This window comes from Sycon ciliatum, chromosome 1 (assembly GCF_964019385.1).
Source record: "Sycon ciliatum chromosome 1, ocSycCili1.1, whole genome shotgun sequence".
Lineage (NCBI taxonomy): Eukaryota > Metazoa > Porifera > Calcarea > Leucosolenida > Sycettidae > Sycon > Sycon ciliatum.
The window spans coordinates 41,775,042-41,802,838 of NC_088643.1; the positions used below are offsets into that span (position 1 = coordinate 41,775,042).

At 45.4% G+C, this 27,797-nt stretch overlaps 1 protein-coding gene across 1 annotated transcript; it reads right to left on the minus strand.

Moving 5' to 3' along the window:
• Nucleotides 1–5,520: 5,520 nt before the first annotated feature.
• On the minus strand, nucleotides 5,521–20,806 carry LOC135826641 (uncharacterized). Its single transcript, XM_065339247.1, has 3 exons — nucleotides 20,439–20,806; nucleotides 8,960–10,056; nucleotides 5,521–6,209 (listed from the first exon to the last, which is right to left on the minus strand). Exons 1-3 carry the CDS (start codon nucleotides 20,728–20,730, stop codon nucleotides 6,087–6,089), a joined length of 1,512 nt encoding a protein of 503 aa, XP_065195319.1. The 5' UTR covers nucleotides 20,731–20,806; the 3' UTR covers nucleotides 5,521–6,086.
• Between the last annotated feature and the right edge of the window lie 6,991 nt (nucleotides 20,807–27,797).

Here is a 27,797-nt window from a genome sequence, read left to right on the forward strand (position 1 = left end):
ACCGATGTGAATTCGATAGGTTCTTGGAGAATTGAGAAGAAAAACAAGTCGGGTCAACGGACAGATACTATTGACTTCATACAGTCGGGCGGGCCAGTCCAGAGTCGGCAGCTGGCTAGAATCGGTCGGCATGCGCCAGAAGCACTGTGGGACAGGGGGAGGGGAAGGTTGCGTCCCAACTGACCTGGAGTGGTCATGCCTGTCGGCGGGCCTTGCTTGCAATCAAAGCTGGACGGCAGGCACCCATCGACCTCCACATTACTTGCACTAGCACGCCTCTCGCCCAGACCAGTACGGCTCGCTACCTCGGAGTCACTCTGGACGAAAATCTTCGCTGGTCACCGCAAGTCACCTCTACCGTCCGACGCACGGCTATGAAGCTGCGGATCCTCCGCCAGATCCGGCACTGCCTAACAGTGCGGCAGGCGACGCTGTATTACTCTGCCCTTGTCATACCGGACATTCTATGCGTCGAATGCGTTTCTCCCAGGACTGTCCGCTGACCAGCGGAACACAGTAGCCAAACTAGATAAACGTTGCGTCCGTTGCGTGGCCGATGAGCACCCATTGGCCCACACTCTTCCCCTGTGCACCAGGCTCGGTGTCTGCCCAGTGCTGGAACGAGGGGAATGCAAGCTCGACTCCTGACATTTCGAATCAGTTCTGGAATCTTCAGGGAGCTGTTGCCGTCCCGAATTGTATTGCAAGGCCCGCCGACAGGCATGACCACTCCAGGTCAGTTGGGACGCGACCTTCCCCTCCCCCTGGCCCACAGTGCTTATGGCGCATGCCGACCGCTTCTAGCCAGCTGCCGACTCTGGAATGGCCTGCCCGACTGTATGAAGTCCATAGTATCTGTCCGTGAATTCAAGCGCATGTTACGCGTATTTTACTTCGGTTAAATGTAATGGCTTTCGTAACCTGCTGATGAAGCTCGATAGAATCATGCTACGATAACCCGAGTTGAAAATTTGAGATCCCTTTTTCTGCCCTGTCTGCCCTCATTGCTACTTCAATCTTCGTATTTTCGTATTTTTATTTCTTTTTCTCTTTATTTCTGACTCTTCTTACTGGTTGTCATCGCTTTCATAATATTGGGCAGAACTTCCCGTTTGACATGCGATGTAAAATAAATAAACAACAACAACAACAACTCGCGAACTAGCCAATTCTACGGCTTACCGAAGGACCACAAGCCAGGTCTTCCGCTGAGCCCGGTGGTTTCATCTTGTGGGTCGTCCACAGAAAATGTTTCGCTATTGTTGGAGCGTATCCTGAATCAACTGCTGAAATTTGTTCCTGTACATTTGTCGAGTACGGGTGAGTGTATTGATGTTCTACGTGAGGCAGAGCTAGGTGATCTTCCCGGAGATTGTATCATTGCTTCGTTAGATGTTGTCTCCCTGTATTCGAATATTCCCGTGGGTGGTGGTATCGATGCCGTGATGGAGTTGTTGGCGTCACACCACGCTGAAGTCGATATGTTCTGTTTGTGCTTGTTGGATGTTCGAGAGCTCCTTTTGTATGTACTTCACTCCAATCATTTCGAGTTTAATCGTGTTGGGTATAGGCAGCGGAAGGGATTAGCGATGGGCAACCATTTAGCACCCCCGATGGCGATCATATTCATGTCCAGGTTGGAGTCAGAGGAATTGTCGGTTTTCCCATGGAAACCACGTCTGTATCGACGGTACATTGACGACTGTGTAGTGGTATGGTGTCATGGTATCGTCAGGTTAATGGAGTTCGTTCAGTTCATGAGCAGCAGGCATCCGGACATCAAGTTCACCGTTGAGCACACACAGCAGGACGACACACACACCATCAGCTCCCTGGACTTGTCCTTATCTGTTTGTCGCTCAGGAGCAATTCAGACGCGCCCACAGGAACTCCTCAACGAATGCCAGGAAAAGTGAGAGGAGAGAAGAAAATAGAAAAGCTGCTAGCCGACAACAACTACCCACAGCACACCATCAGCACAGCCAAACACACCCAAAAAGAAGAACAACAACAACAACCCACGCAGACCACGCCGACAGCGCACACCCACAGCCATACTCAACGTGCCATTCGTGAATGACCATTTGGCTCGTGATGTTCGCCGTACTGTACGTTCGTTCAGTAAAGACGTGCGTGTAGTATTCCAGTCTGGTCGTTCGCTAAAGGATATGTTGGTGTCGTCATCGTTGTCCCGCCCTGAATGCCCAAGAGAAGTGTACCAGAAGAAGAAGAAACAACGAGGAAGGCCTGTTGAGTGTCGTGCCTGTGATGCCAGTATACACGTTGGTAAATGTGTGTCCCAGGATGTCATTTACTCAATGTTATGCTCAGTGTGTACGGAAGATTATGTTGGTGAGACGGAAAGAACTGTTCGTAAGCGATTTGAAGAGCATTGTAGAGAGGCAAGGGCACAGGCACTGGACACACCATGGCGAGAGCATTTTGCACATCACCACCCACATCACACCTACGTTGCAGCACCCTTCACCAACCTTGTCAATAGTCGTATCCGTGAAGCTATGTTTGTTCGTGATAGGCGTCCGTCTGTGAGCAGGGACTGTGGCTGGAGACTTCTGGACAAGGTGGACACCTCTGTCGTGAGGGTGGTGGCTGAAGCGGCTATCCGGTCCTGAGGCAGTTGTGTTCGGTGTCGAAGGCAGTTGTGTTCGGTGTCGAAGGCAGTTGTGTTCCGTGTCGAAGGCCGGTTTTTGACATGACTGTGCTAAGTACATCGTAGTTGTACATTTGGAATTACAATTGTTATTATTTACATTAGACTGTATTTACAGCCATGTTATGACATTAGACTGTATTAACGGCCATGTTTCTCCTTTCTTCCTGTTGTAAATCACTGTCCGGCGTGTATTTACCGCCATATTGCCAGGTGCGTGTTTACCACCATAATTATGAATAAAATACTCAGGTTCTGGACAAGTTGTGAAACTGTCACTTGTATGATTGTGCGTGTTGCATTGAACAATGTTTGGTCTGACTGTGCGTGTTGCCATTGAACAGTGTTTGGTGTTACTGTGGGTCTCAGCGTGGGTGTTGCATTGAACAGTGTTTGGTCTGACAGTGGCCACTGGGTGTTACATTGAACAGTGTTTGGTCTGACTGTGCGTGTTGCATTGAACAGTGTTTGGTCTCAGCGTGGGTGTTGCATTGTCCCCTACATGTGCAACCCTGCTTTTGTCAGTGCTTGGTCTGCAGGCTGCATGTACATGTAGGTGTTATTCTACACATGTAACGTTACATGTACAATCATGTACATTGTAATTCTGTTGGCAGTGTTGCCATGACTTGTCAGTGTTGCCATGACTTGTCAGTGTTGCCATGCTTTGTCAGTGTTGCCATGACTTGTCGTAATAGTAGGTAGGCAATGTATCACTCTGTCTTCACATCTGTCCACTGAGTTGTATCCCTCTGTCTTCACATCTGTCCACTGAGTTTTAATTGAAGCCCCCCCCCCCCCACACACACACAAACACACCTTACCGCTGAGACATACACCACCGGTGCACCCACACTTACCTCCTTCCTATTCTTCACCTAATTATAATACATTCACACCAATATGTTAACTTTCTCAGTGACATAATCATTAGTTGTTGTCTTCATACATGTACATGTAGTTCAATATGTACCTAGGCAATGGATATTTGTCATTCATTTTACCCTGATGATGAGCCAGGCCCGACAATTTGGTGTAATGTGATCTTAATTTGGTGTAGTGTGATCTTAATTTGGTGTAATGTGATCTTAATTTGGTGTAATGTGATCTTAATTTGGCGTAGTGTTATCTTAATTTGGTGTAATGTGATCTTAATTTGGTGTAATGTGATCTTAATTTGGTGTAATGTGATCTTAATTTGGTGTAATGTGATCTTAATTTGGTGTAATGTGATCTTAATTTGGTGTAATGTGATCTTAATTTGGTGTCGTGGTCCATTGTAAGGTAACACCTAGCTGCAGTGCTGAGGATTAGTGACAGGGTATTTGATGACCTGCATGGGAAAGAACACGCTTGATTGAGCCGAAGCTGGATGTTGACCGTGTGGGTCATGTTGGTTTCGAGATCCTGTCCTGAGGGCAGCCGGGGGATGTGTGGTGTTCAGCTTGGCCAGGTGTTGTTGCATTCACTGTAACATCTCGTACTGTTCGGTATGTTTTTCTGTGCGACTACCAGTAGCATTGCTGTGCTTTGTTTCTTTTCTCAGACGTAGATACCATGGATACCTAGATACCATGGATACCTAGATATGCATACACTTATAATAGAAAGAAAGAAAATGAAGTCGATGAGGAGACAATTAAAAAAACCCCGAGAGAGTCGCAATCAATGAAATAATATGCGCAGTCATGATACACAATCATGCAGCCGTGACTCGGTGATGTACTCAAACTGCATGATGACCATCACAAGAAGATGTTCTGAGAGGCAACAACAGTCAACATGTTTCATGCATGATTTGTGTAGATGCATGCTAGTGTAGGATGACTTCACATTATTACATTATTGACTCAAGTTGCGATAAAAAAATCAAGAGTAGGAAATCTATACTCAAGTACAAGCATTGATACTAGCACCTTCGCAATGTATATGCCGAACTTGTGCGATTAGTGCCCCGTGGTTCTATTGTTGTCAATGTACAACACAGCTGGGGCACTATTCAGCTTGACTCAATTTTGGCTAGTACATTTACGCCACCCAGCATGAAAACAAAGAATGCAAATAATATTGGAGCCAAAAATGTTTTGTAAACTATCACGACTCCACAGAAAGGGCAACAAGAACTGCAATTTTGATCCTGAAAGCACCAGTGTAATAACATGGACAAGAATATTAACAAAAGAATACCAAACTTGCACATGCGCTTGGTTATAAGCCCCGGTGGGGCACTCTTCAAGCGAGGGATTTATCGAAAAAAATGGAAAACGCTGTTTCGTTTCGTGGTGCTCCTTGCTCCTTGCTCTCCCCTCCCCTCACTACTACATGTACCATAATACTGTCTACACGGCACTTGTACTTCCCATGCTCACAATATGTACTGGTACATGTACATGTACATGCACAATACTCACTGTCTTTCACTGTCTTTCACAGCCCCAATGGTGGATGTCCGGGAATATCGCGGTGAATTTTGACAAAGATGTACTGTAAATATACAAATTTTCGGCGGCTATTTAATTTCGGCTATATTCGGCACCGACCCAAAACGCCTAAATTAAAACGCCGATGAAATTTTTCACAGCATCTGTCGCAATACCATGCCCTCTACCCCACGCCGAAAATAAATCGCCGCCGAAATGTCAAAAATCGTGAAGTGCCGAAATTTTGCAGCGCCGAAATTTTGTATATTTACAGTACATGACATTGTACTTCTCCACAAAACGGGCCTGGGATTGCTTTTATCCACGGTGACATGAGTTTCATGTACATTGTGCAAGTATCATGAAACCAATGCTACCAAGGCAAGTGCATTCCACTCTTCCACTTCCCAAGTGCATTCCACTCCAGTGTACTGGTGTGGATCTCAGAATTCAAACGACGATTATTTGTTCATGACTGTTCACATATAGCCTACAGTACGTTATCTCTATGCCTATGGGCTGCAGCGCGGAATGGGACATGTACATGTACAATGTGTAAGCACAATATGCATTCATTATGTCTCTTACGGCCTCGGAGATGACGGGACAAAACGAATAACGCCACAAATAAGTGCATTGTAAAGCAAGCTGAAGGGGTTTGTTCAAGAGATATCCCCACATCTGAGGTGCCTGGGTAAAGGTCATTTTCCTTTGAGGGTATAGGCAATCCATGTTCCTAAATGATCAAAACAACACAAAACAATAAAAAAACAATACAGAACAATACACTTCGTAGATTATTTGTGAACGATCCGTCCTCGAAATGCATTTTTATTTTTTAACGAAACCTCCAAAAGACTTACACATACACTGAGACAGTAACAGATGCGCAGCGCTAGACAGCTTGGTTAGTAAGGTTGGAGCATGTATGTCATTGGCGGTGGAACTACTTGATCAGCCCTACAGCCAACGCTGAGCATCTGATCATACCGGCATCATCGTGGAGAGACGGATAGGCTTTCCTTTTCAGCTTTCCTTTTCCTGACCTTTCTTGGTTTCGACAGCTCTCCTGAGAGTGGGTAAATGGCGAGTGGATTCTTTCTGATTATGTCTCTTTTCTGCATGCGTCCAGAGGTGAACAACAGAGAACATAAAGAGTATTGAGAACACAGATCACGGGTGAGCTAAGGAATTATTTTGTAATCTGGAAATAATTTCCACATAACATAAAGAGTAGATTACCGGAGGGTGTACCCAGTGTGCTGACAGTGCTCAACACCGCGGAGGCAGAGCGTAATACAGAACAGAACAACAAGGACAATCAAGGATTGTTTGCTGCGACTTGAAGTTTCATGCTCAGGCAACAACTGTTGCCTGATAATTGCGAGAGCATGAAACTTCAAGTCGCAGCAAACAAGCCTTGATTGTCCTTGTTGTACTGTTCTGTAAAGAGTAGTTTATAATGACTCATTATTTTGTTCGGATGCAGCAAGATAGGCATGCCTATCACTGTCGGAGTCAGTGTGAATGATCATGAAGAACTGCATAAGAAAAGCTTGCATAGTGATACTGCTTCAAGCACGTATTTCACAGAATTTTCCCCTGGGGTCTAAAAATTTACAGTACTGCTATGACGCAAGTCCAACTTTTCAGTACTTTCCGGGGCACACTTTCAGAGGGATGTGAATACACTGGAACTTGATGTACGGTCAACTTCGCTAATAGAGAGGTTAAGATTCACGTTATTTCTGACGTGACGCGAAAGTTCAGCTCGCGTTATTTGGCTCGCATGTCGAAAAACAACGCGAGTGACCTGCAGCTCGCGTCGAAATTTGGAGTTTTACGCCAAATTTGACGTCAAATTGCGCGATATGTCGGAAATAACGTGCATCTTAACCTCTCTAACAACGACTGCGGATATAACGACAATTCGCGAATAACGACAAAATGCCCATGCCCAGAGCAAAGTCCCATCTCTTGTAATACATATAATGTGACTTCGGGTATAAGGACACTTCGCGAATAAGGATACTTTGCTGATGCCCCGCCGAGTGTCGTTATAAGTGAAGTTGACTGTACACCCCTAGTGTCAATTACTTGATGCTTCAACCATAACTACAGTACCCGTAACCAACAACCTCACATCTGCAAAATTATTTCAGTCACAGAATAAGTACAGTAGCAGGACACCAGCATCATCACAAGCCGCACAACCCTGTTTATCCCAATCTCCACTATCTGGATGCTCAATTATTTGGAATGGCTGCTGCGGGTCATGTATGGCGGTGTACAATCCGCATTGTTTAGACTAGCGAGGACTGTGTGAACTACAATGTATGCCGTACAGTGTGAAAAGACAGGATATGCACAAGCACACAAAGGCTGGGTTTTACTCTTTAAAATCCGCCCCATACTTGACAGATAATCCTTTACGAACCTCTACAGATTCTAACTCAGTCAAATCAAGCTGAAGTACAGCAATAGAAAATATCTAGGTCAGTGCACTGCTGCTGTCTAGCTCTGGATATACATGTACATGTACATGATTGTACAGTGTCCTGGCTATCATCTTCAATCTCATTCTTTCCTCTTGCAGAGATCTTTCCAGGATGCCAAACATGTTAATTGATGAGCAAGTAGAACCGATGTTAAATTCCAAAGAACATGAGATAGTTGCATCCGTGCGGATCTGTAGCTCATTCAGTTGCTCATTCAGTGGGGATGTTTCCTTTCTCCATCTTCCTTCCCCTATTCCCTTATTCATTATTTTCTCACTATTGCCCTAGTTTTGCAGTCCAACTCATGGGATAGGTTTGATTAGCTTGTCACCTTTGAAGGCGTGAATACAGGAGAGGATGTAGACAGCGTTCTAGCCCGGTGAAATTAGTAGAGGAGAGGTGGGGGATGGGGGTGGGGGGTGGAGAGGGGCCAGGGGATGCAGTGGCAGTTACCCCATTACCAATTTTTACATTTCCCTAAAATGTCTTGCCACGCAAATGCAATGTAAGGGGCTCTCCCAGACAAGTGAACCCTTTATGATCCCTCTTTTAGCGAATATCAACTGCATTTTTCGTTGAATGGCCTGAAAAAAAAACCAGAAAATCGACAAATTAGTACGGGGCGCCACTTTTTCACAGGGGGGGGGGGCTCAATCAGAGTAGGGGGGGGGGGGGGGGCGCTGCCCCCTACCTCTTTGGATAGAACCCTGTAATAATAAAATGAAACAAAATGTACGTATCATCTTCGTCTACCATTCGGTGATGTAGTCTAACTGAAGACTATCGCCAGAAATTAAGAGAAATCAAAAAGTTCTAGTGATGTCGTATACAGATGCATGTACACACGATAGCGTATTCTTTGCGATTCTTAATGTACTTAACAGTAGGGAGCGACGGATGGTTTAAGAATGAAGTTAAGATGGCATATCTCGACGCAGTTCACACAACCAGTCAGGAAGATGCTTCTCATACCGTGTCGAACGTTTTCGTTTCCTGCTTTTCAAGGATTGTATGCGGGAATGGCTCGAAATCTGGATGTCGTGGATAAATGTCTACCTCCTTCTAAGTGTTGTTATCTCTTTATCTTTACGCCATAGAAGTTGTAGTCCTGTTCCTTTTTGACCTTCAAGCACAGTGTTGCTAAAAGAAAAACGATTGGGTGAATCAATTTGAGCCCCGCACCAGATTGATCCCCACACCAGTTTGAACCCAGCACCAGTTCGCATCCCAGTATTCGCAGGTCTATGGCTGTCATTGAGGAGAGCGGTACTTCTTCTTGAAATGCACAGCGTGCACTAGATGCATTTTTAACATGTGTCTCGCTCCACGGTTTGTTTTAAATATAGTACATCAGGTTCAATGATTCTTACCGCGCTAGTCAGCTGGCGTCTTGCCATAGAATAATCTCCTTCGTCTGCCCATACAAATGCTCTTTCAAGGGCCTTAGCTGATGTGATGCGGCTATAGTGACGGTTAACTCGCAGGTTGGGTGAAAGATCAGCTGAAAGTTGCTTGACTCTGCGTACTTCCAGCGAGGCTTTCTTCATCTCACGCATACTTGTCATGACATTGAAGCAGGTCAGCTTAGCCTTAAGAATAGCAAACTCATCAAGCTCTTTGGGTACATCAGGCTGATCCAAGCAGAACACACAGTCGCGGCATTCTTCTGACTGGATATCTGCCAGAGGCAATGTAATAGCAACACCACTACCACTTGATTGGGTACTTCGGCCCGCATAGGCTTCGATTATGTTACAATTGTTCTCAGCCGAGACTTCCAGGGATATATTACGCACAACTGTGCTAAGCAGTCCACCCAAGCAGTCGGCAAAGGACTCTGGAATCTTCTCGGATGAGTCAATGTGGTAGTACATTCCATTACCAGCCTTACTCACTGCTTGCAACAACTCGGCATTGTGATCGGGACCAAAGCCAAATGTGTAAATACTGGCAGCCACAATGTCACTTAGTTCAGTAGAATCAGCTATTGTAGAGGTTACTACAGGTGTTGTTGCTGGTGCCGATACTGGCTGTGGGGATGCTTGTGGTAGTGATGGTGGAGGTGGTACTGTCGGTTCTTGTGCTCGAGCCGTGATGTTGTTGTGAGCACGATAGTTTCCTGAAGGATACAAGCCATGTCGGCCTCGTTGTGTTAAGCAAGCAATTATTTCTTCCTCTGAGGTCAAGCCCTGATTGGCTTCACCACCCGTCATCAAAAGGATAGACGACACAGATTTCTTCTCCTTTTCGGCATTTGCATCTCCACTGGAATTCTCTTTCTGCAGATCTTCAATTATGGCCAGCCCTTCCACAAGTCCTCCACATAGATTTGTTCCTCCTTCTGTATGCAAGAGCTCAATGATAGAGGTCGCTTGAGCTTTTCCGCTCGCATCCATCCTCCAAAGTGTACCAAATGATGTCACTCCGGTGTCGTAAACCACGATCCCCAGCTTGTCGTGTTCATTCACTATCAACATAATACATGAAGAGAAAGTCACATTAGGTGAAGTCACACAGGAATTGAAGGAGGTCTCTGAATGATCAGGGTTGAGGCTGAAAAGTGAAAGCATACAATTTTAGGGGATCTATAATAATTACTTCGAAATATGGCCTTCAAGGAGTTTCTGTCATAGTACACCGGTGCACCAGCCCACAGAGGCATGCAGTATGTCATCGTGTACATACTGTTTTCTCTACCATTCTGTCTCAGTTTCCATTGACCGTGGTGGATTGTACCAAGTCTTAGGTTCAACTGTTATGTTCGTGTGGAGACGAGCAACGCACAGGATTCTGTGCATCATTCCAGGAGTACCACTACTACAGTCATTGGCAAATAATGCCGGCCAATGCCGATACCATGGATATAGTGGTATTCATTTATTTTACTTATTTTAATTACAAGTAAAAAAAAGAGGACCAAAAGTTTACAACTTAAGTTATCCGTTTTGTCCAACACTAACGGTTATAAGAAGAATACTGTTGAGTCAAAAATGTGCAACAATTAGCACAAAACTGACTGATGAGATCATGACATCACCTTCACCCTGTTGTTGACTTGTTCAGCTGAATTATATTTTTCCACACGTATAGCGTGAGTTCTCAATCTATGCTTTTGCTCTATAAGTTGCTGTATTTGACATTTTTCCATTATTCCTTATATGTATATGATTTTACTTAGTCAAGTGGTGTGCTTCACTGTCCGAAGAGTGCTCAATGCCCATGTAGGGCAGAGCCTTGTACACAAGAGAGAGTTTGGAAGCTTTGTCACAACTCCGAGTTTCACGTATCTCTACGATCATCACTACGCCTGATGATCGTAGAGATACGTGAAACTCGGAGTTCTGACAAAGCTTCCAAACTCTCTCTTGTCGTCAGGCGAAATAGCACGTCATCGTACATTTGAGATCAGCGGGAAGAAGATGACGACGTCCACTAATTTAGTATCTGTGCACACGAATCTGCTGTGTGTGTGACTCTGTGTGCCAGCTATGATATCATCTTCTGTGGTTCCATGCCTAGCATGTACGTCTGAATCATCCTGCAAAGTTTGAATGACGTAGGTTGAGCGATCGCTCCGCGAAATATACTTTTTGAAATTCTCTTCATAGTATATCTTCCACCATTGAAATTTCGAATTTCTTCAAAAAAAGTGCTGAGAGGGGTGGCTTGCAACCTCGATATGGCTTGTTCCAGGCATGCTTTGAAGCCAGCTTCTGTTGAAGTAGTGGCGGGGATCTGCCCTGCAACTGCTACAACAAAAAATGATTCAATCTCAGAAAGGGTGAGACCGCGAATCTCGGTTGAATATTGAGTATTTCAAGCCTTTTCACGACGAAGATGGAGTTCTTTTTGGAGATGGACGTCGCGGCAAAGGACATGGTGTCCGACGTCTGGCGTCTGGTGAAGCCACGGATCATTTGTCCAGTCAGGTCGGCATCCTAACCGTCGGTAAGCTTGTGTTTGGATCCCGTTCTGCTCGATGTGGTAGATCACAAACAATTTGATATCGCACAAATTGATCTCAGCATCGTGCGTACGGTATTTTATATTCAGAAAATCCCAAAGTGTCTCTGTGTGGCCGTCCTATGCCACGAGAAACTCCAATCAGGCTCCTATGTCCTCTGCTTTCATGATTGAATGTCCACTTCGTTTGAACAACGAACACAACAATCGAGGACGGCTTTGCAATGAAAAATACAGCTATACTGGAGCTGAAAAAAAGAAGAAAAAAACGTGCTCAGGATGAGACTCGAGTACACGCATACTCTCCCAGCAGGTGAAACGCAAATTTTTGTGAAAAATGCGTGACGCCGACTGACCAGTAATTTCGCCTGACGGTATGATTTTACTTATTTTTTTCAAGCAATACATGGCTGGGGTAGCCAATGACCACTTTGCGTGGCGATTGCAGGGTTCTTATAGCCACCGGTACGCATTCACCGGCGCTGCTGCATCGCGCAATGTTGGTATTCTTGCAAATAAGTTATTTTTATTTTTAGTCTTTTCGAGCACAGCACTGATCAGTCTGATCTGCAGTCAAGCACTGCACTGAGTGTATGCAGGGAGACCAGGCAGCAGCAGCACATAGTCCACTCAACTACAGTACTGTTGCTTGCCGAAGATCTGGGGGGTCAGCTTCCTAGCCTAGACCGTTCTTATTTCCATGACTGTATTCCAGTCTATGCACAGTTCAGTAACCACGCATACGTTGGTATGCTGTGCTTGACGAAATTCTAGCCTGGTCGTTCGTTCTTCGGCGCCCGACAGTACTGTACCGGTTGTGTATAGTGGCTAGTATGCCAGCTGTGGTAGTGCATGCAGGCTGCAGCCCATGATGGACTGTACAGCTAGCATAGCCACCAGACCAGACAGTCCCCTTGGAATTCTGCGACAAATTCCGCGATTTCCGTGTGTTCCGCGAATCTAGCATTTTCCGTGGAAAACGTCCAATTTTCTTCATTTTGCCTCAACGAGGGAAGCATGGATGCCGTGAATGGTATTTTCGTTCTTTGACCACTTTGCGATGGGTAAGATCTACCCACCTCCCACCGTTTAGGAGCTGCATCTGCTCCTTGATCCAAGAGTGTGGTGGCTAGGGCCCAGCGGATAATGCTCCGAAAATGTTTGTATAATGCTAATCATAATGCTCCAAAAACTACCTTGTAATGCTGATTATAATGCTTCAACAAGGGCTATAATGCTCTTGGTTTGGAACAAGAATGGAAGAAAGACTGCACATTGTCAAACTTCCAGGAAAAGATGCATTTAGTCGATCGCCCTCTTAAGCTGCTACAATATCTCTCACGAGCTCTACCACTTCTTAGCCTTATAAGACATGATCGCGTCTCCATTGCAACTTTGACGCAGGGCTGTGGCTGAATAGTGGGTGTATCAAATCTTTTCCCTTGCTTATCCATGTGGTGAGAGGTGAAACCATTATTGATGGTGATCATTTGGATGTTAGAAGCTTACCATGGGAAGTGGTATTTCTGCCTGCAGACAAGCTGTTACTGCTTCCACTCTGTGAAAAATGTCTTCATCTGAAACAGCTCACGTGAGGCCAGTTCCTGAGAGACGATCTCAGATCGAGATCCCTCCCATTTGCGGATATCCGGAAAATACGTGATCAGAAGTTATTTTGCCGCTCTACATCCTCTGCTGTCTTCTTCTCCTGAGGTTGCGTGGAGACAAATGGTTGGCCGCAATACTCTTTTCTAATAGCACTTGACTGTAGGCCTTGCATTACAATCGTCCACGACGAACTGTGCATGCTTCACCAGGAGAATAAGACAAGCGCCGCTGAGCACTCAAATCGACTTGGTACTGCGTCCATGAGAAGTTCTAATTCTTTTCGAGCCTGCTGAGCTGGATTCGGCAAAGGCAGTTATTTGGAACAAGCTCTTTCTGTTTATAGCCGCTCCTTCATCCAGGTCCAAATTTATCAATGGATCAGTGTGTACTTCAGTATCACTAGAGATGCTGTGACCAGAGCCTCAGTATGGCATAACAGGAAACTCCTCTTTGTCTGTTTGATATTCACTTCGCGTACGTCTAGTCTCCTTCACGGCTCTCCATGATTTCTAGAAAATAATTCGTTGTAAATCATCGTTCCTGATTTTGTGTAGCAGCCTCAGTTGCAACGTTGGGCATGCTACATCACTGTACATTTACCCGACTACATAATTTCTAGCTAGGCCACCCAGAATTAATTCGTTGTTTCGGGTCACCCGACCGACCGTCTTTTTTCACCCGACCGCAATTTTTTTTTATAGTGCATGCAAATGTACATGTACATGACTAGACTATGTACTAACATGACTGTACACACGCGCATAGCTAGCAGTCCAGACATCGACCTCAGAAGCAGCCAAATAAAATAACAGGATGAAGCGCTTGGTGACGATGTGGTCTTCCGATCCGCAATCGGTCCTGAAACAGCATCAGCTCCGCCACCGCGTCGCTCTTTGACCGTAGACGTTTTCAAGGTGAGAGCTGCTCCTCAGACTCGTTTGCCAGCGAGGCCAAGGTCTGGTCCTAGAGGGGACCTGGGTCTGATGGGACAATGACTGCGCTGGATCGTCTACAGTCATGATTTGATCGACTGGCTTGATGGACAAAGGCTATTCGATATGCACAATTGTACAATCATGTACATGTATGCACATATACATGGCAGTAAGCAAAATAAAAAATAAAATAAAATAAAAAGTTAACCTGACCCACCGACCCTGGTACGGACGAGTGAAGTGACCCGAAACAACGAATTAATTCTAGGTGGCCCTACATAAAGACTTTATGTAGCAATGGCATTACAATGTCATGTATGTAGTCAGGTAAATGTAGAATTAGTGCTAAATGTGTTACGCGTCTACAAATCACAAAGTCATGTGCCGGTGCAATACCATGTGCGTTGCACCTCATGAGTCATGGCTTCAGCCGATTGTGGCCAAAAACCTGAGATTTCCCTACACTATCCACTATGAAATTCGTTATGCCGCTCAAACCTCACTTCTTGTTCCTTTCTAATGCTCCATAATGCTCTGATGCTGGGATTACCCCTTTCCCAAAGGTGCTCGCCCTTTTTGGCCCTTTTTGGAAAAGCCCGTTTCTTTCTGCCCTTTATTGCGTTTTTTGGTGAATATCGCCCTTTTTGAGCCTTTTGAGCTGAAAAAGTGCCAAAATCTGTTTGCTCATGCATGCCGTCACAGTTTCCGAGTGCTCGATGGCCTTGGTACGCCGCTTTTTTGGGGGCAACAAGTTGGTGAAGCTTGTACCCGGTGTAAAAAGTGGGTTTTTTTGAACTTTACTTCCTGTTAACATGTTTTGCCTTTCGTAGACCCATAAATGGAAGAGTGCGTATTCATTTCTCAGCTTGGGTTCATATCTGAACATGTATCATGGTTATGCTTCACTGAAAAAGAGCACTTTTTGCCTGTTTTCACTTTTTTAGCATATTTTGAGGGATGCGAAAAGCACTAAGTGCGAATTAACCCTTTGAGACCCCAACGATCGAATTCGATCGTTTGGTATACGGTGACACTAAAATAGTTATATCTCTGGTGTTCCTTCACCGAATTTCATGAACAAAGTATCTACGTTTCGAGAAGACTCTTGCCTATCACGTCGAAGTTATCCGAAGTCTCTAGGAGTTACTATGCCGCCGTGGTGAGACTCGAAGTCGGAGCCAAACTGAAAAATGCACTCAGATAGAAAAATTCAAATTTTCACGCTGCACTTGGCAGGTGATTTCCCTGGAATGGTACGTCATACTCAAGCATGCTGCACACCAACATTTTGCGCTTGAAACGAGCTTTCCGCTGTAGTTTGTTTGAAGTCGATGCGATGAAGGAGAATGGAATGGCGGCTGTTTGAACTTTGCTGAAGCTGTTCGCGCACGGCTGCTGTTTTGGGCGGCATTATAGGCCACGCAGAGCAGAGGCTGTGCAGGTAGCTGGATTGAGTGTGGTGCCAGTCTCTTCGTCTTGGAAATGCCTTTCCAACGGTGGTTAGTTTGTAAAAATCGGTGAATGTTTCATAGAGATACGAGTGAAAGTGCATGATATTTGAAGGTGCGTAAATTGTCGCACTTTCAGTGGGGTCCGTCAAAGGGTTAAAAGAGCACCTTTGGGAAAGGGCTAGCTGGGATAGCCTCATAATGCCGAATATAATGCCGGCATTATCCGCTGGACCCTAGTGGTGGCGTTCCTGCGGATGCGGAAAACTGGGCCTTTGGCCGAGTCTCACGCGAGCCCTTGAATTTATATATGTTGGACTCAGTGGAGCGTCCAGCCCCTATATGATGTTCAACCCCTATATAGAGTCCATAACGACAGAACAGCAGACCAATGGAAACGAGTAAAAGCTTCCTTACCTCAGTCATTATCCTGCCGGCATGTACTAGTAATTGGACAGCCTTTTTGACACGGTGGTACAGGCAGCTCTTGTCCAGTCAAACAGGGTATCCTTGTGGCGTCGAACGAAAGAGAGTGTCAGTGGATCTGACTCGTCAGATTGGAACTGTGCTGAACTTTTCTCGTTCTCCGCTTTCTGCTTTCATCCCGCGCCCTGATGAAACCGTTCAAACGTCTTACTGTCAGCAACTGCACAGCAGAACTGGCAGCCATGGCCAGTCAAACAGGAGATCCTTGTGGCGTCCAACGAAAGAGAGTGTCAGTGTACCTGACTCGTCAGATTTGAACTGTGCTGAATTTTCTCGTTCTCCAATTTCTGCTTTCATCTCGCGCACTGATGAAAAAACGTCTTCGAGCTTCAGAGAACCACAAGACGCTTTCCAGATTTGATTTTGAACGTCTCCTTTTCCTCCTTGGTTACCTCGAGAGAGATTACTGTCAGCAACTGCACAGCAGAACTAGTACTGGCAGCCATGGCTGCAGTGAAGAAAGGAATGCGCTGCAACGAGCTAGGCAAGCAAAACTGAAAAGGTGTTTGTTCTTTTTTTACTACACACAGGATGGTGTGACTGGATAAACTGGACTCCTAGATCCTGGACCGTGAATAGGGGACTTGTAGAAAAAGTGTACTCCTTATACATGTTATAGGGGATTGCGCGGCTGGATGGAGCTGATCAAAAATGAGTGGACTCCTGGACGCTGTAGTGGATTTTGGACCAATGGACTCTATATAGGGCGCTGGACATCATATAGTGCATGGACTTTATACTGAGTCCATTTTATTTTTTGCCTCAATTTTCAGTGAATCCGTGAGCCCACGCCATGGCCCACTCTGTACAGACATTCATGCATGGTGTGTTCTGTGCGCTTAGCTACATGTACGTGTACTTGGTGCACGCGAAGCCCATGGCTGGGAACTAGCCCTTTTCCCAAAGATGCCATCATTTTTCGCAACTTATGCAACAAGTGCTAGTTGCTGAAATCGCATCCATATTTTCAGAAAAAGCTCGAAAGTTGCTAATATCGCAACTTAAAACTGGAGAGTTCTTGTGCAAAAACCACCAAAAAAAGGAGTAGAAATGCGCATTAGTAGAAATGCAGCGACAGCAAACTCGCACACCCCTTCCTGCTGTGAACCACCACTTTACACAGTGCCAGTAGCCTGTTGCATATATCCTACATCATTCCAATGTGCGGAAAAGGGAATGCACATTATCGTAACTACCGTTGACCTACTGCATGTTTCTGTGAAATGAGTCTGAAGGCAGGCGAGAAATGAGCGAGTATGCATTTGTCCGACATGTAGTCCGTGACTTTGACCTTTTGACCCCATGCCATAGGGCCAAGGTTCCAGAAAAGTTGCGAAATAGTTGGTGAAAATGATGAAAGTTGCGAAAGTTGCGATTTCTTCCTAAATAACGAAAAGTTGCGATAAAAGTGGCGAGCATCTTTGGGGAAGGGCTACTGGGAACTTCCGTCCCCAGTCCCGAAATTTGACATCCCACTGTCCTTCACGCTTCGAAATTCCTCACTAATCCTCTGTTCACGTTTTGTGGTCCATGACTATCGTTGCAAGATACTGCAGTGTCCGCAAATATACTACCGGTATATCTGGCCCACACAGTCGCGCTTGCCTTCCCCTCTTTGGTCTTTCCATAACCTTGAACCTTCCAAGTTGGAAGGCTGTCGGTTAGCGCTACGGAGATGTGTTGAAGCTAGGTGTCAGGACGTCTAATGTCTCAGTAGTCAGTTTTGTGCCTAAATTATTGCACTTTCTGACTGTATATAGTATCCAGTTACAGTGATGGAGATTTACTCTTAACTCGTATCCATATGTCCTTTTCCTTTCTACATTTATTTATGGCTCAACATCCGAGTGTCAAATTATTATTATTATTTTGACTAGTTTGAGGGAACTTTGAAGACACAAACGAGAAAAGTCTGAAGAAAAAATTGACTGTCACCATTATTTATACAAAAGGGAAAGACCAAGGAACTACAAGTTACGCTATACTTTCTCTTCTGTATAAATTAAACCTTGGCTCTCCATCTGAGTCCATTCCTGTCGCCATTATTATTACATATATATTTGAGGATTTCCCAAAGACATAGTCTAAATTGAAGGGAGTTCCATATTGGCAACGACTGTAGTACTACACTACTTGTACATGTACATGTACATTTGTAGCACTTGAAGTCTGGACATAATCTGACAGTGGGAATACTTAACATGTTTTAGTGTTTAGAGGTCGATTGGCTAACAGTATTGCAAGTGCACGCCTGGAGGCGGGGGTCGGATTTCACTTGCCATGGCTGCACTTGGTGTGGGACGTGTCACAAACAAAGTAGATCTACTACAATTGTACAAGTAGTATAATGTAATAATAGTATGTTGACATAAATCATTATAAAAAATATCTACTATTATCACTCCCTTAGTATTGACTACCATAGATGTTTGTCATTCCTAAGCAGTCAAATATTCCTGCATATTTCACTCCTTAGCGGGCTTACTAGTAGGGCTATTGACAGCTTACATGTACATTCGACTCCTTTTTAGCCCTTTCCCAAAGATGCCATACTTTTTCGCAACTTATGCTTTTCGCAACCGTGGCAAAACAAATGCTAGTTGCTGAAATCGCATCCATATTTTCAGATAAAGCTCAAAAGTTGCTAATATCGCAACTAAAAATTGGAGAGTTCTTGTGCAAAACCACCAAAAAAGGAGCAGAAGCAGCGGAAGCACAGCGACAGCAAACTCGTACACCCCTTCCTGCTGTGAACCACCACTTTACACAGCGCCAGTGGCCTGTTGCCTGTATCCTACATCATTCCAATGCGCGGAAAAGGGAATGCATATTATCGTAACTACCGTTGATCTACCGTGTCTCTGAAATGAGTCTGAAGGCAGGCGAGATATGACCGAGTATGCATTTGTCTGACATGTTATTATTATTATTATTATTATTATTAATTCAACATCTCCTGGTCGTCAGAAGACTGCCAATATAAATGAGAAGTCGGGTGGTATGTAGTCGGTGACTTGACATTTTGACCCCATGCCATGGGGCCAAGGTTGCGGAAAAGTTGCGAAATAGTTCGCGAAAATGAAGAAAGTTGCGAAAGTTGCGATTTCTTCCTAAACAACGAAAAGTTGCAAAAAAAGTGGCGAGCATCTTTGGGAAAGGGCTACTCCTTTTTAGGGAATGAACACGTGCTTTGCCTAGTCGTGATAAATCTAACTTTGACTTTGTACTAGGTCAGTATGAAGTAAAACCTCGCAAAAGACCTCAGCTTCACCTCGGTCCTACTCCGCAGACGGGCTTTTACTTCATATATTGACCCGTGTACTCAGTCAATGCATTTCAGAATACATGTACACTCTCGGCTCCGGCGGATTATGCTCGCGAAATCATGGAATTATGCTTTCTTGGATTCTCGCATTATGCTCGCAAAATCCTCATATTATGCTTTGGCATGCGGGGATACATATTCACTTTGTTGTACTTATGGAGCCTCAAAGTTCGGAAACTTGATTGTGCGTTTTCGTACTTGCAAGTGGCCATAACTTAAGTCCAACACAATGTTACACGAGTATCTCCATAGTCCATACCAAGGTGGCCATGCATACTAGAGATCAACATGGAAAAGAGAAAACAGTCAATACTCTTCTATTCATTTGTTGACTTCTTTTGTACTTCAAGTAAAAAGACTTTTTCATTGGGAAATAAGTTTGAGTTACCTTTGAAAATTATGTTCAGCTGTCTTCCCAATCGTCATACTTGTCCAGCCGATGTCACCCTCACCCTGCGAATAACCACCTCATCTCTCCAGTAGCTCCACCTCTCCTTCAGTCATGACCGAGCATCAACTATGCCTCAACTTTCTATGTTTTTATATTAGAGCAATATCCATAGGCTGCACAGTCATGGCTGCTAAAATCCAGAGCTCATGACTTCGTAACATGCATGTACGTACATGTATATGTATATGTATATGTACATGTATATGTATATGTACAGTCACGCACGCGGAGTTTTGCGGACTACCCGTCCCTACTATGATCTCATCCGCCCCAGGATACCTGATAAAGCCAGGCTGATTCACTCGCATCTTCTGCTACAGATACTGTATCAGTGTGAGAAAGAACTAATTACTTTGAAAAAGACGAGTTCGAGCATACAATAATGCTTCCTACCCTGCTTTTCATTGAAAACACTATCTGCATGACCTCCAAACCCTTTACCATGTAGACCACCAGCACTGATCAGGTGCGTTCATTGTACACAATTGTGTAGCGTACATACTAGAACTGTGGTACAACCATGTAGTTATGCTCCTACCTGTGAAAGGATGCCAAATTATGCTCCAAATTTTCAAGCACCAAATTATGTCAATAATTATGCCGGCATAATCCGCCGGTGCCTAGTACACTCACATTGACGGATGACGAAGAGCATAGTTTCCTGCATCATGGCAAGTTTACCGCGCCTCCCCATGCTGTTACTTCTATCAATCACGGCGACCAACTCCAGTGGTGCCCGACCCGTCTCACTGACTTTGCTGTCTTCATCCTCCTGGTACCGAGGCGCTTGAACGCTGACCACCACCCAAGTTTTCTCGTCGCCAGCGTACTGATGATACCATGGATACTGTCTGTATTCTGACTCGCAGACCAATCCGATTTCCTTGGGTGCCAGCCCACCTGAGACGGTTGCCGTAGACGTCATTCTGTCAACAACACGAGAACTTGCGTTGCAGTAAGCTCGACGACGTAGAATGTAGCAAAACACGAACTGCCTACTATTTTATTAGTACTAGAGGGTGGAATATACTATTATTATTAGTCACTGCTACTAGTACTACTGTTTCGCGCCCCCTTGTTGGACTGCTTGTGAGACTTACCACCTCTCCCCCGCCGCTAGGTGCTGCCTCTGTCGCCATGCTATCTCAGGTGCTAGATGCGTTGGTGGCCTGACACAAGCCAAGGTTGGTGTTTTTCTCAACACCACCAACACATTTCGCAAACTTTTCTAGTGCAGGACAATACTGGAACAGAAATTAACAGCTAACGCGCTGAGAATTCTTGAGATCATGGCCTCGTGAAATGTAGAGTGTTTTAAAATGGGCGGTATTGTAGAGGAGGAAACAATCATCACTATTATTCCATAAATAAAGGCTTTGGGCTTTGCCGAGCTACGGGGCTGACAGAAGAAACTTCCGTGCGTGTGTATTTGTAAAAGTGGACCGCAAAGAGTGGACTCATGACACTCAAGTCTCAACTTTTGCGTTCTGTCCTATGCAGCCTTTTGTCTTCTTTTGGCACCTCACAGTTAGTCACACCAGATAGGACGGACGGAGCCCTACACTAAACAGATGAAGGCGGGGGGGGGGGGGGGGCTCCTTGCTGCGCCACGGGGTACTACAACCGTATATGGTCCAGCGGATGATGCCTGCATTTTATTCGGCATTATGGGACTATCCGAGCATCAGGGCATTGTTTAGCATTAGAAAGGACAAAAACGAGCATTTTGTGAGATTTGAGCGGCATTTGGACTTCCATATTGGATAATAATTATCAGGAAATCCCAAACAACAATCGGCTACACTCATGAGGTGCGTGCAACCCTCTTCGTGTTACCAGGTTACTGGATTTCTTTCCTTTCAGTTGCATCTAATTCTTCCTTTCTGCTCTGTTTTACTTTCTCTTTTCGTTCGTCCCTCTTGATATTTGTACTTTGTACTGTTGAGGCAACGAACTGAAAATTAAAAACCAAACCAAAACCAAACCAACTGGATCGTGTATTGCTTTGTGTAGACACGTAACACTTTTTAGCACTTGATGTAGCAATGTAGCAATGACTACATGTACATGACATTGTATGTAGGTCATTATGTATGTATGTATGTATGTATGTATGTATGTATGTATGTATGTATGTATGTATGTATGTATGTATGTATGTATGTATGTATGTATGTATGTATGTAGGTAGGTAGGTAGGTAGGTCAGTGACTATCTACATATACGTGCGCCCAACTAAAGTTGTTGCAAAATGTCGCAACAAGGATTTGCAAGGAGGAAACTGTTTTGTCGAAAACATAGAGTCATGGGGCCAGTAGCGAAGTGAATATCGAAAAGGGGAAGAGAAGTTTCTCGTTGTGCCTCAGGCTCTGAAGATAGCGTCACTTGGCTAGTAGCGATACTGAAGTAGACGCTGATCCTTTGATAAAAATTAATTTGGACCAGGCTGAAAGAGCAGCTACAAGCAGAAAGAGATGCATGTAATTGTTGTTCCGACGAACTGCCTAGCGGAGTCCAGCTGAACTAGCTCGAAAAGAAGTAGAATTACTCGTGGATTCAGCACCAAGTTGTTATGAGCACTCTGCACCAGCGCGTATCTGAGTTTCCTGATGAAACACGTTAGATATGAACTGTTAGCTGTGCTCCCAAGACAGCAGTGACTGAGTCAAATGCTATCCACAAAGAAGAGTATTCTTATCATTGTTTCCACCCAGTTGTGTATGCAACACCACTGGGAGAAGACTATGAAAGTAAAGGAAGTAGAGCATCAAAATACTCTGGCCCCATTTTTTTCACGCTCACCGCAAATGGAAGTGCACCCACTTGCCTATACCTACAAGCTCTGCTATCTAGATGCATCCAGCCCTCTGAAGCAGATGCTGCCTAAACCAGCCACTGTAGGTGCCCCCCGAGACAAGACCTACCCGTCAGTCTCTCCAGCTGCAGGATTCCCATCCATACCAGTGGCCTGCCTGCCAACACCCGGAATAGTTGTCCCCAAGGATTCCCTGCTTGCACCGTTGCAACATGGAATGCCCTGCCACCAGACCTGTTCCACCACCCACCCGCCCAGCCCCACATGCAAAGCTTCAAGAAAAAGGTGTACCGTCACCTTCTTGCTCAGGACTGGCTCTCTGCTACTGATGCACTTTGAATCTGCTCGCCAACGCTTTCCCTGTTCTTATTAGTGTTCAGCTGCTTACCTTATAACTCTGCTGCCATCATCACCAATATTCTGATTCTCATGCACATGTCCCAGAACCTGCTATCCTTCGCAGTCCCCATCACCAAGAGCACTGTGCTCTTCTATCTCCCAGCTCTCTCTCTCTCTCTCTCTCTCTCTCTCTCTCTCTCTCTCTCTCTCTCTCTCTCTCTCTCTCTCTCTCTCTCTCTCTCTCTCTCTCTCTCTCTCTCTCTCTCTCTCTCTCTCTCTCTCTCTCTCTCTCTCTCTCTCTCTCTCTCTCTCTCTCTCTCTCTCTCTCTCTCTCTCTCTCTCTCTCTCTCTCTCTCTCTCTCTCTCTCTCTCTCTCTCTCTCTCTCTCTCTCTCTCTCTCTCTCTCTCTCTCTCTCTCTCTCTCTCTCTCTCTCTCTCTCTCTCTCTCTCTCTCTCTCTCTCTCTCTCTCTCTCTCTCTCTCTCTCTCTCTCTCTCTCTCTCTCTCTCTCTCTCTCTCTCTCTCTCTCTCTCTCTCTCTCTCTCTCTCTCTCTCTCTCTCTCTCTCTCTCTCTCTCTCTCTCTCTCTCTCTCTCTCTCTCTCTCTCTCTCTCTCTCTCTCTCTCTCTCTCTCTCTCTCTCTCTTTCTTTCTTCTCTTCTTCTCCCCCCCCAACTCCCGATAATTATTAGCCCCCGTTTTCTTTCGACGCGTTTGCTGTGCAGTGAAGCCGAGACCCTAGGTCGGTGGAGCACATCAGACCCCGTCACCACGTCCACGATTCATGCCTGCGATGCTGCACCGCTGCTTTGCATGTCATGATTGGAAGCTGTGGCCTTAGTAAAAAAAAAAAAGTGATCTGGATCCAAGACCAGCCTAATATCTGCTGTTTTATATGAAAAGATTATTCACAGAACCAATGCAGTGACAGCGTATCTGCAGGCAGGACTACCAGTTGCCATGATAAACCTCATCACAATGATCCCTAACATAGTTTACACTTGTCACTCCATGGATAATACCGGGATAGTACTGTATGTGATCCACATGTATACTATTCAGCCATAGCCCTGTGTCAAAGCTGCAATGGAGAGCAACCACTGGCGAATCGATTATGTCATAGTGCCACAAGGTGGTGGAGCTTGTGGGAAATATTGTGCAGGATTCAGCAGCAGATTGAATATGTGCAGCCTTTCCTCCTCTCTGACCCAAACCAAGAGCATTACCGGTATAGCCCTTGTTGAAGCATTATAATCAGCATTATGAGGTAGTTTTTGGAGCATCATGATTAGCATTTCTTAATGTGCTCAAGCTCCACTGCAGCCACTTTACAACCTGGAAAACCTTACACACACCATCTTCAATCCAAGTGGTCTCTTTCCTGCATATTACAATATTTTCAATAATAATATTACAGTACGAAGTAGTAATTGCGACTTCGGCGATGATTTGTAAGAAAGGTTTGCTCCCCACACTGGAGCTCGCGCTATTCCGCCGACTTTACTTGACACTTGACTGACTCACGACTGCCATCCAGAGCACACGAGAAGTCCACCGAACCTTCGACTCGGCAAACCTGCAAGAAAGCACCACTCCCTGCTCAATACACAGTGTTTCGGGGAATTCACCCCTCATCAGTTGAGCTTGAGTAGGCTGAGGAAGATTGTGCCTGAAGAGCACCACTTATATAGTGCTCTCCAGGCACAAACATCACCAGGGATACAAACTTACAGAGACGCTCCGCTTCCAGCGCGATAAACACCTCGTGAACACCAGATAGCAGCGTGAGTCAGTGTCGCTCCTGGACGGTGAGACAGACGTCGAGGACCCTCGGTCATTCGCAACGCTGTCACCTCCAAACCAACTAGTCGCAAGCCCGCGCTGGGCACAACAGTACGAAGTAGTGGTTGCGACTTCGGCGATGATTTGTAAGAAAGGTTTGCTCCCCACACCGGAGCTCGCGCTATTCCGCCGACTTTACTTGACACTTGACTGACTCACGACTGCCATCCAGAGCACACGAGAAGTCCACCGAACCTTCGACTCGGCAAACCTGCAAGAAAGCACCACTCCCTGCTCAATACACAGTGTTTCGGGGAATTCACCCCTCATCAGTTGAGCTTGAGTAGGCTGAGGAAGATTACAAATCATCGCCGAAGTCGCAACCACTACTTCGTACTGTTGTGCCCAGCGCGGGCTTGCGACTAGTTGGTTTGGAGGTGACAGCGTTGCGAATGACCGAGGGTCCTCGACGTCTGTCTCACCGTCCAGGAGCGACACTGACTCACGCTGCTATCTGGTGTTCACGAGGTGTTTATCGCGCTGGAAGCGGAGCGTCTCTGTAAGTTTGTATCCCTGGTGATGTTTGTGCCTGGAGAGCACTATATAAGTGGTGCTCTTCAGGCACAATCTTCCTCAGCCTACTCAAGCTCAACTGATGAGGGGTGAATTCCCCGAAACACTGTGTATTGAGCAGGGAGTGGTGCTTTCTTGCAGGTTTGCCGAGTCGAAGGTTCGGTGGACTTCTCGTGTGCTCTGGATGGCAGTCGTGAGTCAGTCAAGTGTCAAGTAAAGTCGGCGGAATAGCGCGAGCTCCGGTGTGGGGAGCAAACCTTTCTTAATAATATTACAGGTATCTCAATCAAATTTTCGGCCAGGAGCCATCATCAGGATCAAATTTTCGAAAATTTGATTGAGATAATTATTGTAATTTGCAGCGAAGAGACCACTTGGATTGAAGATGGTGTGTGTAAGGTTTTCCAAGTAATGATTAGCATTATTCGAACATTTTCGGAGCATTATCCGCTGGACCCCATAGTGCCGTACACTGTACTGTCTACAGGAACTTTTTAGGATGAGTCACCCATCCGCGTCCGCATCTGTCAATGAAATCCAGGCAGAAGAGCCAACAAATGGCATCTCAATATTGTTAGAACGTTTAGCAGCAAAGTCTAAAGAACAACTACGCAAGTGCAGCACATCAGGCATGATAAAATCGCCAATATTTGCCCCGTGTGTAGAGAGCTCGAGCGGTCATGCTTGCATATTACAGCAACTTCATTCGTTCGTAAACGCACTTTGCATTAACATACCGGTATGGAAGATTTCAGCTTTGCTGATGTGGTGTATTGGAACTCATGTGAAATCTACACCGTGATTGTTTTCGTCAAATATCATATCTTCTCTTTTCTCTCTCTGCCGCGGTGCTTTTTGTCACTCCATTGTCGTGAGTTCCCTTTGGAACGTAGACGAGAATTATTATTATTATTATGGAAGATTTTTCAAAGGAACCCTCCAAAATTAGCGAAAAGTTTAGCGACTTTTCGATAAGTCTCGTTTTGGGCGAATTTTGCGGCCCGCCGATTTGAGGAAAGCCTAGGGACAGGACACAGGAGCACTATTCGAGAGAGAGAGAGAGAGAGAGAGAGAGAGAGAGAGAGAGAGAGCACTATTCAAGAGAGGGCTCTAATCGCGCGAGTATGATGTTATCAAGAGTATAATTATAACCCCCAATATACTCTTCGTTCAGAAAGTGGTGGACATCACGCAATTGCATTGTAAAACACCCCACCACCACACTCCATCGTTCACTGTCTGGAGATATGTGGATTTTGTAGAAAGAAAAAAAACCGGGGGTTGGTCAACTGACAACCGCTCTATTTAGTTGCTATTCACTCTTTACCTGAAAATTCTTTTATCACTTTCCCGACTGATCCTTTGAATTTGAAGTTCTCCCAATCCTTTCAAAAATAAATGATGTCGAAAAAAATATTGACGTTTCGGGCCCGTCACCCATCGTCAGAACAATGTACAAGGGGCAAACCTGGCCTTTTATAACGAAAGCAAGCGAGAGCGAATGTATGTCCGTGTACAAAAGAAATTGACAAAAGAAACGAAACACACAATACTAGTAGCCGTATGCAATTGAGTGTATGAATTTGCATAGAACAGACAAGGAGAAGTGCGCTGAAAGAGTGGGTATGCAGCAGCTCAGCAGATAAAGCGCAGGAAATGTGTGTACGAAGGTGTGTACCACTATCATTGTGTGTACAACCCTGTACAGACACGGCAAGATTTAATACTAGTAGTTTCACTGTGAGGGTGCTGGCGCCTTCAATGGCCATCCGAAGGAGATATTGGTCTCCGGACGACGCTCTCGAATCTCGAAGGACTCCCTGATTTTTTTCTGGTCATCCGTGTTTCCACAGCCAGTACTTGGGCCTCAATGAAAATCACATCTGTGCATTTGATGGTTCGGTACTGCTGGAGATCATCACACATGCAGCTGGGCAAACCAGAGGAGCATGAAATGCAGGGGTTGAGCGGTGTTCCTAGAGCATCCTGCGACGTGCTTCGTAGTGGTGTTCTTCGAAACGGTCTCTTGCGACCCTGAAGGTCTCACCAACATACTGCTTCCGACACACTGCCCACTTCATCATAATTATAGATAAGGCCGGGGGAATCACACATGCAGCTCGAGAAAACCAGAGGAGCATGAGATGCAGGGGTTGAGCGGTCTTCGTCGCCTCCGATGTTCTCGGCGCCTCACTCGTTCTTGTGTCACGCTGCACTTCGATGGATTCAGCGCTGACTTCAGGAGGGCATCTTTGAGGTTGAGAGTGTGTTCAGACACAAAATTGACCAGGAACCCCGAGCGCTCGACTAGATGCTTCGCCTTCTATGGGTCAGTTGCTCTACAGGTATTCATTGCTCACTGCAATAGCCATCACCCTAATATCAAGTTCACTTACGAAAGCAGTTAAAAATGGACCGGTTCCATTTCTTGACGTTCGCTTTGAGGTTACCCCTGACGGCACCATTACACATCGCCCCTGCAGGAA